This window comes from Eschrichtius robustus, chromosome 2, assembly GCF_028021215.1.
Source record: "Eschrichtius robustus isolate mEscRob2 chromosome 2, mEscRob2.pri, whole genome shotgun sequence".
Taxonomy (NCBI): Eukaryota; Metazoa; Chordata; class Mammalia; order Artiodactyla; family Eschrichtiidae; genus Eschrichtius; species Eschrichtius robustus.
Window position 1 is genome coordinate 7,745,582 of NC_090825.1, and position 19,422 is coordinate 7,765,003.

At 38.0% G+C, this 19,422-nt stretch overlaps 1 protein-coding gene across 1 annotated transcript in view; it reads right to left on the reverse strand.

The window, feature by feature from the left end:
* The window catches only part of SEMA5A (semaphorin 5A), a 492,176-nt gene that overhangs the window by 258,150 nt on the left and 214,604 nt on the right, over positions 1 to 19,422 (reverse strand). The window contains exon 4 of the mRNA XM_068531877.1: positions 133 to 232. Within this exon, the coding sequence (XP_068387978.1) occupies positions 133 to 232 (100 nt within the window). The remainder of the gene's footprint in view (positions 1 to 132; positions 233 to 19,422) is intronic.

Sequence of the window (19,422 nt, forward strand, 5' to 3'; positions counted from 1 at the left end):
GAACGGAATTTCATTCTTAGATGAAACATTACTTAGCACTCGTCAACTATGGCAGAGAAGCTCATGTGTAACTGCAGAGATGTCAAATGAAGTCCGAAAATATCTGCGGAGGCAAAATGTAAGCTCTCTCACCTTGCTCCTACAAGAAGTTCTTTCTGTCCTGGGTCAAATGTTAACTGCGAGAAATCCACAGCATTCTTCGCTCTGAACTCCTGCAACCAGGGGCCAATTTCTAAAGAGGAAAAATAAATAAAAAGATAAAAATGAATGTTTTTTTCCCCTCCTCTGGGGACCACAGACAATGCACATCAGGTAGCAAACATTACATTTCAGAGGATTGGAAGGTCCCCCCAGGTGATCATTTAGGGGCCACTGGAGGTTTCTGTCAGGATGTCACATAATCCACACTGAGAATGTGTAAAACATAGAGGACAGCCACCCAATAAAAAGGGAGCAAAGCATCAATGCTTGGTTGTGATTTACAAGCCAGATGTGCATTTTCCCTTTGCCTCTGGACTGGGCAGAAAATACACAGCATTCACACGATTCATTAGAGGAATATTGAATGCAAACAAGACCATTTCCTGTGCAGCTTGATGGGAAGGAGCCAAAGATGTGGAAAAATCACAAAAGCCACAGGAGCACCATTTGCCTTCTTTCAAAGTGGATATTCCATTTCCCTGTCCTTTAGATTTCTATTTGGGCCCCAAGATTAGACTAGTTAAACACACTCAGTCCTTTCTAGGTGAGAAATTCACAGTAAATTCTAGGCCTCATTTGCATTTTTTTTCTAAGGGAAATCAGAAAAGAGCCACTCTTTAGAGACAGGTTTTTTATAAGCACTGTTAACTCCTATTAAATGACCTCCAGCCTAGAGTCCGATTATTACAACATGATAGTATTTGAAGAGGGATAGAACTCAGCCATATTAGCCATTTTTGCAACTTTCATTAGCTCATTTCTGACCCAGAAAAATCTTCAGTGAGTTGTCTGCCATTTGTGCTGAACCTTATCATTATCCTTGACAACTAACCATGTGATCTGATTGTCTTTTTCCTTGAGTTTAATATTCTGAGTGATATCACACTGAGTAAACAGGTGCATGACAACTGGCAAATCGACACAGTTATTGGTTTGGGGAAAAAGTGTATAGCACAGAAATAATCTCTTCCACAAAAACAGATGCTAAAAAAGATCTAATATGGAAATATGCCCATGTCTTAACACATGTCCTGTAGAAAGGCCTTTGTTGACGTAAATGAGGTAGATTATTTCCAAGCAATAGCTTTGTGTAACAAATATGGCTTTCCTCCACTATCAGTTATTGGGGGAAAAAACTGACATGAACTGAAAGTTCTATTCTGCTTAAAGGAAACCAGTGTTGAGTTATATAAAGATCTGTATTTGGTTTTTGATATTTTCATGGTATCTTGATTGTTTTTAGTATTTTATATAAAATTCTTCATTTTATAGGCAAGTCAATTTTTTAAAAAATCCTTATTTATTGCAAAATAAGTACAAAGGTCCTGGAGCTATAAAAAGATGTTAATAAATGATCTGTTCCAGGAGTTTTTAATTCAGTTAGGGAAGGAGCACAAATATCTTCTTTAAACACAGTATCTATAGATACAAGATCTTTACAGGTATTCGTAAGGTTACAGGAAGTATTCATACATAGAAAGGAGAGATGACTGAGGGGCTTAGGGACCAGGAAAAGAGAGATCTGACCAGAGATTCACAGAACAGATGTGTCCTGAGGAAGCAAGAGTGCCATGTGGGAGATATGGTGCCCCCTGTGGCTGTAACTGGTATTGTTCATATTCACTCCTAAGGGGCCCCTGATCAGTTTCTCTGCTCTTGGGCGAGAACACTAAGGCTCTTATGTCTGCATTGCTCACTGCAGTGCCTGCAGCTCAAGGTACAGTACCCTGAATGTATAGGCAATAGTAAATGCGTGGAATGAAAAAGTAAGAAAAAGCTAGGGTCTGTCCATTTTTTTTTTAATTGCTTAAAAAAATATTTTTCTTAATAATTATTTTTTATTTCTTATTTTAATAACTTTATTTTATTTTATCTTCTTCTTTCTTTCTTTCTTTTTTTTCTCCCTTTTATTCTGAGCCGTGTGGAGGACAGGCTCTTGGTGCTCCAGCCAGGCGTCAAAGCTGTGCCACTGAGGTGGGAGAGCCAAGTTCAGCACACTGGTCCACAAGAGACCTCCCAGCTCCATGTAATATCAAAAGGCGAAAATCTCTCAGAGATCTCCATCTCAACGCCAAGACCCAGCTCCACTCAACAACCAGCAAGCTACAGTGCTGGACACCCTATGCCAAACAACTAGCAAGGCAGGAACACAACCCCACCCATTAGAGAGAGGCTGCCTAAAATCATAATAAGGCCACAGACACCCCAAAACACACCACCAGATGTGGACCTGCCCACCAGAAAGACAGGATCCAGCCTCATCCACCAGAACACAGGCACTAGTCCCCTCCACCAAGAAGCCTACACAACCCACTGAACAAACCTTAGCCACTGGGGACAGACACCAAAAACAACAGGAACTACGAACCTGAAGCCTGCAAAAAGGAGACCCCAAACACAGTAAGTTAAGCAAAATGAGAGAACAGAGAAACACACAGCACATGAATGAGCAAGGCATAAACCCACCAGACCTAACAAATGAAGAGGAAATAGGCAGTCTACGTGAAAAAGAATTCAGAATAATGATAGTAAAGATGATCCAAAATCTTGGAAATAAAATGGAGAAAATACAAGAAAAGTTTAACAAAGACCCAGAAGAACTAAAGAGCAAACAAACAGTGATGAACAACACAATAAATGAAATTAAAAATTCTCTAGAAGGGATCAATAACGGAATAACTGAGGCAGAAGAACGGATAAGTGTCCTGGAAGATAAAATAGTGGAAATAACTACTGCAGAGCAGGATAAAGCAAAAAGAATGAAAAGAATTGAAGACAGTCTCAGAGACCTCTGGGACAACATTAAACACACCAACATTCGAATTATAGGCGTCACAGAAGAAGAAGAGAAAAAGAAAGGGACTGAGAAAATATTCGAAGAGATTACAGTTGAAAACTTCCCTAATATGGGAAAGAAAATAGTCAATCAAGTCCAGGAAGCACAGAGAATCCCATACAGGATAAATCGAAGGAGAAACATGCCAAGACACATATTAATCAAACTATCAAAAATTAAATACAAAGAACAAATATAAAAGCAGCAAGGGAAAAACAACAAATAACACATAAGGGAATCCCCATAAGGTTAACAAATGATCTTTCAGCAGAAACTCTGCAAGCCAGAAGTGAGTGGCAGGACATATTTAAAGTGATGAAGAAGAAAAACCTACAACCAAGATTACTCTACCCAGCAAGGATATCATTCAGACTTGACGGAGAAATTAAAAGCTTTACAGACAAACAAAAGCTAAGAGAATTCAGCACCAGCAAACCAGCTTTACAACAAATGCTAAAGGAACTTCTCTATGCAGGAAACACAAGAGAAGTAAAAGACCTACAATAATAAACCCAAAACAATTAAGAAAATGGTAATAGGAACATACATATTGATAATTATCTTAAATGTAAATGGATTAAATGCTCCAACCAAAAGACATAGACTGGCTGAATGGATACAAAAACAAGACCCATATATATGCTGTCTACAAGAGACCCATTTCAGACCTAGGGACACATACAGACGGAAAGTGAGGGGATGGAAAAAGATATTCCATGCAAATGGAAATCAAAAGAAAGCTGGAGTAGCAATTCTCATATCAGACAAAATAGACTTTAAAACAAAGACTATTACAAGAGACAAAGAAGGATACTACATAATGATCAAGGATCAGTCCAAGAAGAAGATATAACAATTGTAAATATTTATGCACGCAACATAGGTACACCTCAATACATAAGGCGAATACTAACAGCCATAAAAGGGGAAATCGACAATAACACAATCATATTAGGGGACTTTAACACTGCGCTTTCACCAATGGACAGATCATCCAAAGTGAAAATAAATAAGGAAACACAAGCTTTAAATGATACATTAAACAAGATGGACTTAACTGATATTTATAGGACATTCCATCCAAAAACAACAGAATACACATTCTTCTCAAGTGCTCATGGAACATTCTCCAGGATAGATCATATCTTGGGTCACAAATCAAGCCTTGGTCATGTAAGAAAATTGAAATCGTATCAAGTATCTTTTCTGACCACAATGCTATGAGACTAGATATCAACTACAGGAAACAATCTGTAAGAAATACAAACACATGGAGGCTAAACAACACACGACTTAATAACCAAGAGATCACTGAGGAAATCAAACAGGAAATCAAAAAATACCTAGAAACAAATGACATGAAAACACAATGACCCTAAACCTATGGGATGCAGCAAAAGCAGTTCAAAGAGGGAAGTTTATAACAATACAATCCTACCTTAAGAAACAAGAAACATCTCAAATAAACAACTTAACCTTACACCTAAAGCAATTAGAGAAATAAGAACAAAAAAACCCCAACATTAGCAGAAGGAAAGAAATCATAAAAATCAGATCAGAAATAAATGAAAAAGAAATGAAGGAAATGATAGCAAAGATCAGTAAAACTAAAAGGTGGTTCTTTGAGAAGATAAACAAAATTGATCAACCATTCGCCAGAATTATCAAGGAAAAAAGGGAGAAGACTCAAATCAATAGAATTAGAAATGAAAAAGGAGAAGTAACAACTGACACTGCAGAAATACAAAGGATCATGAGAGATTACCACAAGCAATTATATGCCAATAAAATGGACAACCTGGAAGAAATGGACACATTCTTAGAAATGCACAACCTTCTGAGACTGAACCAGGAAGAAATAGAAAATATGAAGAGACCAATACAAGCACTGAAATTGAAACTGTGATTGAAAATCTTCCAACAAACAAAAGCCCAGGACCAGATGGCTTCACAGGAGAATTCTATCAAACATTTAGAGAAGAGCTAACACCCATCCTTCTCAAACTCTTCCAAAATACAGCAGAGGGAGCAACACTCCCAAACTCATTCTAAGAGACCATCATCACTCTGATACCAAAACCAGACAAAGATGTCACAAAGAAAGAAAACTACAGGCCAATATCACTGATGAACACTTATGCAAAAATCCTCAACAGAATACTAGCAAACAGAAACCAACAGCACATTAAAAGGATCATACACTATGATCAAGTGGGGTTTATTCCAGGAATGCAAGGATTCTTCAATATACGCAAATCAATCAACGTGCTACACCATATTAACAAATTGAAGGAGAAAAACAATATGATCATCTCAATAGATGCAGAGAGAGCTTTTGACAAAATTTAACACCCATTTATGATAAAAACCCCCCAGAAAGTAGGCATAGAGGCAACTTTCCTCAACGTAATAAAGGCCATATATGACAAACCCACAGCCAACATTGTCCTCAATGGTGAAAAACTGAAACCATTTCCACTAAGATCAGGAACAAGACAAGGTTGCCCACTCTCACCACTATTATGCAACACAGTTTTGGAAATCCTACCCACAGCAATCACAGAAGAAAAAGAAATAAAAGGAATCCAAATTGGTAAAGAAGAAGTAAAGCTGTCACTGTTTGCAGATGACATGATACTATACATAGAGAATCCTAAAGATGCCACCAGAAAACTCCTAGAGCTAATCAATGAATTTGGTAAAGTAGCAGGATACAAAATTAATGCACAGAAATCTCTTGCATTCCTATACACTAATCATGAAAAATCTGAAAGTGAAATTAAGAAAACACTCCCATTTACCACTGCAACAAAAAGAATAAAATATCTAGGAATAAACCTACCTAAGGAGACAAAAGACCTGTATGCAGAAAATTATAAGACACTAATGAAAGAAATTAAAGATGATACAAATAGATGGAGAGATATACCATGTTCTTGGATTGGAAGAATCAACATTGTGAAAACGACTATACTACCCAAAGCAATCTACAGATTCAATGCAATCCCTATCAAACTACCACTGGCATTTTTCAAAGAAATAGAACAAAAAATTTCACAACTTGTATGGAAATACAAAAGACCCCAAATAGCCAAAGCAATCTTGAGAAAGAAAAATGGAGCTGGAGGAATCAGCCTCCTTGACTTCAGACTCTACTACAAAGCTACAGTAATCAAGACAGTATGGTACTGGCACAAACACAGAAATATAGATCAATGGAACAGGATCGAAAGCCCACAGATAAACCCACACACATATGGTCACCTTATCTTTGATAAAGGAGGCAAGAATATACAGTGGAGAAAAGAGAGCCTCTTCAATAAGTGGTGCTGGGAAAACTGGACAGCTACATGTAAAAGAATGAAATTAGAACACTCCCTAACACCATACACAAAAATAAACTCAAAATGGATTAAAGACCTAAATGTAAGGCCAGACACCATCAAATTCTTAGAGGAAAACATAGGCAGAACACTCTATGACATAAATCAGAGCAAGATCCTTTTTGACCCACCTCCTAGAGAAATGGAAATAAAAACAAAAATAAACAAATGGGACCTAATGAAACTTAAAAGCTTTTGCACAGCAAAGGAAACCGTAAACAAGATGAAAAGACAACCCTTAGAATGGGAGAAAATATTTGCAAATGAAGCAACTGACAAAGAATTAATCTCCAAAACATACAAGCAGCTCATGAAGCTCAATATCAAAAAAAACAAACAACCCAATCCAAAAATGGGCAGAAGACCTAAATAGACATTTCTCCAAAGAAGATACACAGATTGCCAACAAACACATGAAAGAATGCTCAACATCATTAATCATTAGACAAATGCAAATCAAAACTACAATGAGATATCATCTCACACCAGTCAGAATTGCCATAATCAAAAAATCTACAAACAATAAATGCTGGAGAGGGTGTGGAGAAAAGAGAACCCTCTTGCACTGTTGGTCGGAATGTAAATTGATACAGCCACTATGGAGAACAGTATGGAGGTTCCTTAAAAAACTAAAAATAGAACTACCATATGACTCAGCAATCCCACTACTGGGCATATACCCAGAGAAAACCATAATTCAAAAAGAGTCATGTACCACAATGTTCATTGCAGCTCTATTTACAATAGCCAGGATATGGAAGCAACCTAAGTGTCCATCAACAGATGAATGGATAAAGAAGATGTGGTACATATATACAATGGAATATTACTCAGCCATAAAAAGGAATGAAACTGAGTTATTTGTAGTGTGGTGGATGGACCTAGAGACTGTCACACAGAGTGAAGTAAGTCAGAAAGAGAAAAACAAATACCATATGCTAACACATATATATGGAATCTAAAAAGAAAAAAGAGTAAAAGGAAAAAAGGAAATGGTCAGAAGAACCTAGGGGCAAGACGGGAATAAAGATGCAGACCTACTAGAGAATGGACTTGAGGATACAGTGAGGGGGAAGGGTAAGCTGGGACAAAGTGAGAGAGTGGCATGGACATATATACACTACCAAACGTAAAATAGATAGCTAGTGGGAAGCAGCCGCATAGCACAGGGAGATCAGCTCGCTGCTTTGTGACCACCTAGAGGGGTGGGATAGGGAGGGTGGGAGGGAGGGAGATGCAAGGGGGAAGCGATATGGGGACATATGTATATGTATAACTGATGCACTTTGTTATAAAGCAGAAACTAACACACCATTGTAAAGCAATTATACTCCAATAAAGATGTTAAAAAAAAAATTGAAAGAGAAGTGGGAAAAAAGGAGAGGAGAGAAAAGCAAAGCAATGGCAACTCAAAGAACTATTGGGAAAGGTATATTGAAATATAACTGTAAAAAATTTACGTACAGGTTACCTCCTAGAGTAATGGAAATAAAAACAAAAATAAACAAATGGGACCTAATGAAATGTAAAAGCTTTTGCAGAGCAAAGGAAACTAAAAACAAGATGAAACAACCTTCAGAATGGGAGAAGATATTTGCAAATGAATCAATGGACAAAGTATTAATCTCCAAAATATATTAACAGCTCATACAGCTCAATATTAAAAAAACCAAACCACCCAATCTAAAAATGGGCAGAAGACCTAAATAGACATTTCTCCAAAGAAGACATACAGATGACCAAGAGGCACAGGAAAAGCTGCTCAACCTCACTCATTATTAGAGAAATGCAATCAAAACTACAGTGGGGTATTAATCTCCAAAATATATTAACAGCTCATACAGCTCAATATTAAAAAAACCAAACCACCCAATCTAAAAATGGGCAGAAGACCTAAATAGACATTTCTCCAAAGAAGACATACAGATGACCAAGAGGCAAAGGAAAAGCTGCTCAACCTCACTCATTATTAGAGAAATGCAATCAAAACTACAGTGGGGTATCACCTCACACCTGTTAGAATGGGCATCATCAGAAAATCTACAAACAACAAATGCTGGAGAGGGTGTGGAGAAAAGGGAACCCTCTTGCACTGTTCGTGGGAATGTAAATTGATATAGCCATTATGGAGAACAGTATGGAGGTTCCTTAAAAAACTAAAAAATAGAACTACCATATGACCCAGCAATCCCACTACTGGGACTACACCCAGAGAAAACCATAATTCAGAAAGACACATGCACCCCAACATTCATTGCAGCACTATTTACAATAGCCAGGTCACGGAAGCAACCTAAATGCCCATCGACAGATGAATGCATAAAGAAGTTGTGGCACATATATACAATGTAATACTACTCAGCCATAAAAAGCAACAAAATCAGGTCATTTGTAGAGACGTGGATGGACTTAGAGACTGTCATACAGAGTGAAGTAAGTCAGAAAGAGAAAAACAAATATCGTATATTAATGCATATATATGGAATCTAGAAAAATGGTACAGATGAACCAGTTTGCAAGACAGAAATAGAGACACAGATGTAGAGAACTAACGTATGGACACCAAGGGGGGAAAGCAGGGGGTGGTGGGCAGTGGGATTGGGAGATGGGGATTGACATGTAGACACTAATATGTATAAAATAGATAACTAATAAGAACCTGCTGTATAAAAAATAATAATAAAATAAAATTAAAAAAAAAATTTACTTACAGGTTAAATAGTCTGGACTTGACCTCATCTGTGATAGCAAGGCTCTGAAAAGTTTGCAAGCAAGCACTCGACACATTAAAGCAAATATCCTAGAAATACAAATGAGCCATTGATAGGCAGGAAAGAGGAGGGAATGGAGGCAAGAATATTAGCTTTAAAAACTAAAAACGATACAATTTAGGTAATGGGTATGAAAATGCAAAGAAGATGTGATGGGAGAGTCCGGTTGGCCTGATAACTAATTGGAGAAGAGGCCAAAGGGAACAAGTTAAAGAAAACAAAACAGTTTTGAGATTCAATGAAGACGAGAATAATGATGACTGAGACATAGATTTCAGGGGTAAGGCTGGTTTTAGAGAAAGCTAATGGCTTCGGGGGCGACCAGGCAGAATGTTACCTATGAAAAATTTCCAGTGACATGTTGACTCCAAAGTCAGTCATCGCTAAGCATCCCTAAGACCTAGAAGTGTCAATCGAGTTGTTTTAGTTCGAGAGGCTCATCCGACAGATTGGAAACCCATGACCAGGGAGCCCTGCCCGAACTACAGTCCTGAGTGCACTTCTAGGGCTCCAGCCCCCCAAACTCACAGCTGCCAGAGCTGGGCACATGCCATATTCAAGGCATTGAGGTGGTCTAGGTTGTGTGAGGGAAGAAAAGAAGGCCAAGGGCTGACCCTTCTATTCCAGAGTGGAAATGTGAGCCGCATAAGGGGAGAGAAGACTGAAAAGGCAGGGGAAGAACATTAACGCTTCTCCCATGCATGCATCTTTCTTTTTATTGAGAAGAATTGCAAGAGAGTGATCAAAAGGAACCAGGATGAAGAGACATATTTCAGGTTTTGATTCCTATACTGAGCAACAGGAAAGTGACTACACTACTTCCTAAAGTAACTTCAAGTAGTAAAAGGAGCCACATAAAGAGGGGAAAATGAGTTCACATCATAGAGTTCTGTCAATATTGCTCAATTTTCCTTATGTAAATTTCTAATGAGCTCCCCCATGAAAACTGTATATTTTTATGGTTAACACTAGATCAAAGTTGGTCAATCTGCATATTCTCTTCTTTTCTTATTTCCTTGTGTGTCCTCCTCCAGAGGGTCGGAATATCTCATGATATTTGCATAATGCACAATCTTCTACGTTACTGGTTACCATGAGGGCCTTGATGGAAAGTTCCTGCATCAATCCATCTCTCTAACTGAAAATATGCCTGCATCATTACATACTCTTCCGACTTCCTATATAAGATCAGAATCACAGAGTTCCATTCTCTTTTTGAAGACCAGTCCCTCCAACTTTTCTTCAACCCCATCTCTTCCTTCCTCTTTAATCCCATCCCTAAATTACCTCTTTTTTCCTCTATCATCTCCAATGTTACCAAGTCCCCTCCCCTCTGCCTGTAAGAATATGCATACTCCCGGCATTTAAGAAAAAACCTTTTAAAACACATTTTTATTACACTCTTTTGTTATTACAGATTCAAACAGCCAAACAATATACGTAATAAACTCCCAAGCGCAGTATGTTAAAAAGAGCTCCGTTGGTTTTACATGTAAGTTTTGCCAACTCCTTAAGGAACATATAATCCCAGTTTTATATAAATTATTTCAGAGATTAGACAAAAGGGTAAAGCTTCTCTTCTCTCTGCAGTTTTGAAACTATTATAATCTTCATAATCTTGATACCAAAGCTGGACAGGATATTATGAAGGAAGGGAAATCCTGGGCAACCCTCATTTAAGAACAGGGCTGAACACATTCCTAAGGAAATACCCAGATTAGCATATGACACACAGTGATATGCACACACACAGGTACACACACACGCACTATTTCATATGGGGTAGGATTTATCCCAGAGACACAGGGATGGCTCAACAAGTGTGACATCAGAAAAGCTACCAGTAGAATTCCCCACTGCAATAACAGATTTCCATAGTAGCATGAAGAATTCATCAATGCTGCTTTCTAAGGACTCAGAAAATGAACAGGTATGGATGCATAAGTAGAGCTAGGAGAGAACAGAGTCAAGTAAGGCAGGAGAGGAGAGAGCACCAGGGCAGGTGGTGGTGAACAAGCCCACCAGATGCCGAAGAAAGGTCAGGATGGATAGGAGAGCAGGGTGGGCACACAGCACATGGGGAGCTGGGAAGACACAATTTTCAGTAACCCTGACTTTCTTAATACGTCTAATTACCCCCAAATAATGAGTTTACCTTTCCCCCCCCCATCCCTCTCTTCTGATCTTGCTGAAAGAACCATATGATGAAATGGAACTTAAATATGGCAGCCAATATGACCACTGTTTGAAAGTCAAGTAGTGACATAAAAACCTATAAATTCAAATTGAATAATTTATAGATAATTTTTAATATTTGATATTAATCATCCTAGCTAATCCATTCATTACACAAACCTGGTTGTTGAAATATGGCCTGTGCCGATGACTTTCTATTGCAAGGTTAGCTGTTATGATTCACATTTGCCTTCTCTTACTACCATATAGGCACCTACGTGATTGCTTTATAAACAGTCTAGCAAAGGTGTACCGATTCAATTTTTAAAAGAGCTCAGTGTTACAGCTTCAAGAAATAATGACTTTAATGAACATATATCTATTACTAAATCTGGTCTAAATAATTGGCATATATAAATTAGAGACTAGTTTAACAGATTCAAGTTCATCTCTCCCCACCCACCAAAAAAGAAGAGAAAAAGGAAAAGGAGTAAAAGTTACTATTTTAAAAAAAAAAAGCAAAAACTCTAAAGCTGTCCAAGTTAGTGATGGTGGTATGTTAAGAAAGCCTTTTAAAGCCTGATGAGGAAGAATCACAGTAAGATTCTGCTGTTGAAGTCCAAAAGTCAGAAGTTCAGAAGTCCTGTCTGAAATTCTTCAAGTGATTATAGTCGATTTCAGCCCCAAAGCCCCAGGTGGTTGTTGAGTGGTGGATCAATTGCAAAACACATCATCAGGGAGGGAATAAGCAAATTCACAAACATTTATGCTTGGGGAAAAGTATATCAGAATAACTGATGTCTCTTATTCACGCTTTTTTTTATTATCTACATTTTCAGTGTTCACTTGGTTTCAGGAACTATATTAGATGTTTTTACATGTTAACAACTTCTTATTTCATTTAATGTTCATAATCCTATGAGGCTAGACCTGTAATTTTTGTTGTAGAAATAAAATTTTTTTAATAAAAAGCCCTGAGATTTTGACAAGTTAAATATCTTGCCAAATGCAGCAAAGTGGGAAGCAGTTTCATTGGAATTTAAACCCAGGATAGGACTAAGGCAATATTTCCATAAGGTCCAAATTAAAAATCAACTTTCCAAGGCATGTATAAAGTACATTAATCCTTAGCACCTAGTAATATATCAGCATGGATTAATTTAGTGAAAACGGTGGTCGCCACCCACCAAAAGAGAGAAGAATTGGAAAGGAGGGAATTGGTGGTAGTTTTCCAATTAGGGACAGGAATGGTCCAGCCCAGGCTGTCTACCGGTCAGGGCACAGTTTGAAGAAAGAAGGTCCCAGAGGAAAGCAGAAAGAAGCCAGGGCCCGCCACAGGTGACAAGGCATCCAGAGGAAGAAGATGGCAAAAGTGAAAAATGTAACTCCTTCACCATTTTTTTCCAAGACAAGTCCTGGTTACATGGGCTAACTTAGAAATATGCAAATATGCTATATGCCTTACTTTAGTTTTGTAGAAAGATTGGAAAATATCAGGCCTATTTTGTTTCTCCAAATGTATCGACCTCAATTATTTTAACGATAACTCCTACCCAGGACTTAGTAGAATGAAAGTAATTACAGTAGGACATGATATTAATTATCCTGCAATCCACCCTCCTTATTTTATAGTTGATAAAACTCAGGGCAAAGAAGTTACATGACCCCAGAGTCACAGGCCAATGAGTGGCAAAGTGGAAAACCTCAAGTCCTGTGACTTCTTTACCAATATATATTCTTCTCCATCACAGCAGGAGGACACCCAAGTGGAAAACCATGGACTGGTCTCTGTCAGACTTACCTGAGCACATAAAACTTTCCAAATTGTAGCATTTTAAGGGACCAAAATATCTATATCTATATTTAGGTATATATTTCTATATTCAAACATATATTGGTAGATTCATGTGTATTTACATATGTTTATTAACACATATATAAATATATAGATATATAAATATGTATATACTTACATATATATCTAGATACAAATATATAGTTGTACATATTTATATCCAGATACAGGCATTAATATGTTCATATATACACATATGTGTGTATACATATGTATTTACATAAGTATATGTGGAGAGATATAAATATATTCACACACACATATATCTTACACACTGAAGACTTCAGTAAAGAGGAAAATAATGGTCTCAAAAACTTGCTACAGGAAACGATCAAAATGTTCCATTGATGTGAACTTTTCTTTAAAATAAAACAAAAATATTCCATAATAACCTGTTAGATAAATTAAAATATTTTTATATCAGTAAAAGTGAAATAATACAACTACCAAAAAAGCATAAAGTATCCTTTATTTACACTTTTATTTGCAAACATGACACATAAAACACAGCATTTAAAAATGCTAACAGTGCTTTGCCAGATCCTTTTTGTTTTTAGCTGCATATCTGCTCACCATGAGTCTAGCGTTTTATCAAGTCTCTTCATACGTTTCTTTGCAATGACATATAATAATCCATTTCTCACAGGTTCACTATAGGAAAGATCCACAAACTGCAAGTTGTACAAAATATTTGTGCTCTGGAATTGGGTTCTTCTAAAATTTACTGCTTCACCTTGGACAGCCTGCCTGGGTGGATATCTAAGAAACCAAAAAGTTATGATAGTTCATTTTTCTTGAAGTGCTCCTGATTTGGGTGTTCTTAACTCAAAAGCAATTTAAAAACCACAAGTCTCAAATTAGGCTATGTTTTACAGCCTGGAATCCATGGTATAATAGGTATTCACAACATAAATCGACATTAAATAATAACCACAAATCAGTTAAATTATAGGAAAGAATGCATATATTATTCTAGGAAGGGCAAAAGCAGACAGCCTGTATCAGGGGGTAGCTGTTAGATAAGGCTGGCCAGGGGCAGGGTGAGGGCATGCTTCACTCTGAGAAGGACTTCTTGTGTGACTTTTGGACATAGCATTTCTCAAAGTTAGATAATTGCAGGATAACACAGGACTAAATAAATGCATTTCATACTTATCCTGGGTATGTATTTTAAGAAAAATCTTAGGAAACAAAATTTCAGTGGGATCAACTACCATTTCATTACGAAATGAAATGTACTCCCTTTCCGAATGAAGTGTAGGATTTGTGATTTCCACTGTTTCCCCAACTTTTCATTTGTTTGCATGATTTTCTGGCCATATCAGAAACACTTGTTCATTCTCAGGATCTAAATGTAAGTGTTAGGCGAGAACCAGGCTTCTCTGGTCCCCCAAATTCTAGAGTTGTACAACGGTTACCGCAGACACACCTGGCAAGGTATAAGGAGAAGCTTCTGGAAAGTTGTTAGTGAGCTGGGTTCAAAATCCACCTGGCAGGGAGCGTTGCCTTCTCTTTTGTTTATAACTTTTAAGATAGTGGAAACCTGTTTCATTAAACCATCTAGAGCACTTATTGCTGGTGACTGCAGGATAAGAGCCAAGCTAATCAGTGGCAGGTTTTTACTGCTGGATAGCTCACACAAGAAGCAATTTCTATTCATCCATCCATCAAGGAAGATTTTTTTCTTTTTTTTTAGTTAAAAGATTATGCAAATTCATATGTAAACTAGGCGAGACCCTCAAATTCCTGGCCTGTGGCTGGCTTTGTCCTCCAGGTTGTGAAGTTGGTGCCTGGGCTGTCCTGCCCTGAACTCTGCTTGGCTTATAAGCACCCTGTGTCACCCACAGGAAACTTTCCTGGTGCAGAAGGTCTTAATTTTGCCTTGTGACCTGAAGCATATGACTGTGGGCTATAAAATCTAATTGCAAAATCTTAAATGCTGTGCCAGAGGACATTAAAAAGTAATTTCCTTCACATTTACAACTTCAGAATTACAAATGATGTTAATATGACAAAAAGTATAAAAATGAGCGATTCCTATTCAACAGGCACTTAGATTATTCCAAGAGTCAGCCATGTGCTTGTGTGTAAGCAGTCATGACCAGAAGTCTGAGAGGCACAAGTAAAGCCATTTGCCACTGGGTAACGACAGGGATGGCAGGAGACAGTTTCAGGAATTTCTTAGAACCTTAGGGTATTTGGTTTTAAAATGTTCTTACACTTTGTTCTGCCACATACTCAGGAATCGCCAGACTTTGGCTTTAATAAATCATTTGTTGAAGCTAACATCTCTTTCTGACAATTCATGCTCAGTTTCTTCTCTGTCTCCTTGCTAGTGGAAACAGCATATGTTCTCATCTAAGACTCTACCGCCACAGACCTCAGGAGTCAGGGGAAGAAGGAAGCCTCCACCACTCAAGAGACAAGCCAGGGTTGTCCCAGGAAGTCTCCTCATTTGAAGACATTTGAAAAAGTCCCCACGTGGTGTCTGCACAAGTATTGATTCTATCTGTACATCAGAACTAGAATGATTTCCAAAAGAGACCCGGATTTTTCCAGGAGCTTTAGGGTTAAGCATTAAGACAATATATACCAAGAATATTCTTAGATAGTTTACGTAGTCAACTAATATTTCTTGAGTACCAGCTGCATGGAAGAACCTACCGTAGGTACTGGCTAGGATACAAAGTTACATAAGACAGACCTCTGCCCTTGAGACACTTATAATTTAGTTTAAAAAGTGAGATATATACACAAGAGAGTTAAGCCAAAGAAGAGAAATGCTTGCTGGTCCCAAGGAAAGTGTGAAGATAAATGTTCCAAGGCTGCACTGCCAATGAAAATATATTGTTACCTACACATGAGAATTTTTCCAGTAGCGACATTGAAAAATGTTGATTTTCAACAATACAGTTTATTTAACCCATATAGCCACGATATTATTTCAACATGTTATCAAAATAAAAATTTTGGAGACATTTTCATTGCATGTGTATGTTCTAAGTCTCTGAAAGCCAGTGTGTATTTTGCACTACCTACCGTGCACCTCAGTTTGAACTAACACATTTCAACTGCTCAGTAGCCAAACATGGCTAGTGGCTACTCATGAGACAGCACATATCCAAGGTATTAGGAAAAGGGCCTCCTTGGTAATATAGAGGCATGATTCTGTTACAGCCATTACTGAAAAGGAAATTAACTCTGGGTCTTCTCAGAACCAACTGCCAGCACCGGTTGCCTTATTTTTTTTTTAACAAACAATAAAACAGGAAAATAATAGAACAATAGTATGTGTTGGGAAGAATATGTAAATTAATTCCCAGGAAGCAGCCCGAAGAGTACCTAAAGCATGGGAGGGTCTCAAGAAATACCAGTTCCCAACCTCACCACCGGGGGCAGTAAAGGGTGGTTTTCACCCATCTCACAATTTTACCACGAGGATGGCTCTATTAAATCTTTTGACAACATCCTGTGGACGAGGCCACATATCTGACATCAGTTTTGCCTCCTCTTAGAACTACATTCACTTTCATGTATTGCAGTTGGCCAAAAAGTTTGTTCGGGGTTTTCTGTATGATGTTATGGAAAAACTCGAACAAACTTTTTGGCCAACCTAATAAATCACATTCTATCAATACCTACTCAGGGTGTAAGACCCCTGCCAAATTTAGAAAGGCATGAAGAAACATTCAAAACCAACTGAAAAAGTAACACCCTCTGTCAGAAAGCTATTAATCCAGTGAGAGGTTGTCCAGAAACGGGTTGACTCAGCAGGTCTGGGGCATTCAAACCCTGTACTTTCCGAATAAAGTCTGATCCTTTACCAGCTCCTGGGAGATAATCTCTAAGACCTTGGCATATCCTGCCTGATAAGAGTGATTCTGTATACCCGGGAGCCCTGATTAATGGTGGAGACCTTTGACCGCGGTGTATCAGTCTGAGCTCCATAGGGATAGGAGTCTAAATAACTAAGGTCAGCCACATGGGTGTTCCATGCCTACTGACTGAGTCAAAAAATAAATAAAAAATACCCTGGACCCTAAAGCTCAAGTGAGAGTCCCTGGTTGGCACTATTCCATGCATTTTGTCACGCATCTTGCTAAGAGAATTGAGTGCTGTCCAGATGATTCCACTGGGAGAGAACAAATAGCAAATTGCACCTGCTTTCTCCTGGACTTTGCTCTATGTGCCTTGTACCTTTGCTAATTTTAATCTGTATCCCTTTTTTGTAACAAACCATAACAATGAGTATAACAACTTTGCTGAGTTCTGTGAATCTTTCTAGTGAAATCATTGAAACTGAGAGTAGTTTGGGGGACCCCTAACTCAGAGGTTATCCCCCTTGTGATGATAATCACAGTAAATAAAATAATAAGACCCATATAAATATTCCTGGGAGGTATTCAAATACAGACATGTGGGTTTAGGTGAGTCAGAAATACACAGAAATCACTCTCTCCCTATATCACAGGATTATCTAACCTGCTTTTCTAAGAAGAGATACTAGTTCCCTTGAACAGCTAAGACTCTCGTAGGTAGCCTGTCTACAGCTTTTCCAAAGGGGCAATTCTTTCCTAGGATCAAGCTCACCAAATTCTTTTTGTGAGTTGTAATCGATCTATGGCTGGAAAACAGGTAAATGTTATTCATAATATTATTAGTACATTTCACTGTGATTTTCTTCACATATTTTACAGCCCCTGTCCTGTTTTTTGTTTTTATTTTTGTTTTCCAATCCACTACAATAAATTCTCTGCTTAGGAATTTTTACCTTGGATTCTTCCACAGAAACCAACAAGATAACAATAGATTAAGAAAAATGAGCAGACATTCCATTAGAGTATTCGTTGTTCTATTCAATAATTAACACTGATATTCAATGAAGAAAGAAAGCCAAAATGCAACTGCTTTGGAGAGGTCTTTTAGGAGGGTTGGAAAAAAGAAAGTCAGATTCCAAGGCATGAGTGTCCCAGTCCTCTCGTGCAATTCACACACACATTTGAAGGCACATTCTTAGTTTATGATGTACCTGTGAACTTCCACCGACAGCCCTTGGAAGGCCATCCAATCTCAGGTGGCAAGGCTGCACTCTGCGTGCCCTGGCTTCCTCTGCCGGCAAGGTTCCATGGGCCACGGCCAACTGCCTCTGCTGGCCGTCAGCCCCTCTCAAATCCTCCTGCCCTTCACTTCTCTTCTGTTTTTCCCCAACAAACCCCCACTAGCTGTACCACAATCAGCCCTTCACTGAACTCATTCCCACTTCCCCACTTTGCTAACCCGATTCCACCTTTTCTGAACGACCTTCCTTCCTGCTCTCTAACAAATATAACAGGCTGGGAGCCACTTAAGAGTAGGGTGCAAGTTTATTAATATCTGTGTTTAGGATGTACTACAATAGGCCTCAAATGAATATGCACTTGAAAATGACAATGAACGTTGAATAATATAATGCTGAACATTTCAAGGCCCAGTGCAGTCCCAGAATCTACCTGCATCCTTCTTTAACAACCCTCACTAGCCATTCTCTATCCCTTCTGGCCCACCAGATATCACCTGTATAATACCTCTTGGTTGTTGATTATGTTTCAGTGGCACTTATGAACTATGCCATTCTTTTAACTGTTTTATATGTGAACAAGTTCATATACAAATAATGTTGTATATTTATCTTTAAAAGCCATTTTTACTATTTGGTAAAGTTGTTGATATCTAGGCTCTAGAACAGGGACCAGTAAATGATGGTCCATGGGCCACCCTGGACCCATTGCCTGTTTTGTAACTAAGTTTTTCTGGACCAGAGCATTCTCTTATGTATATTCTAGGGCTGCAATTGGGCTACACTGGCAAAGTTGAATACAGATTGTCTGACTTCCAAGGTCTAAGATATTTACTATCTGACCTTTCATAGCAACAAAAATGTATTCCAGCCTCTGCCCTAGAAGATCATAAACTAAGAAGAGCTCAATAAATATGTACTACAGATAATTAAACATAGTACGTATAATTCTTTAGTAACAGACACAAAAAATAATACACAACCTTTAAGTAAGAAGGAACCTCTAGACACATCTACTCAAATGTCCCATTTTAAGGATGAGAAATCTGGAGTAATCAATCACCCTACATGATTTGCTCTGTAACACTTAGCATCCATAATTAATAGCATTTCCAGAATATTTTATTCCATTAGTTTCATTTGTC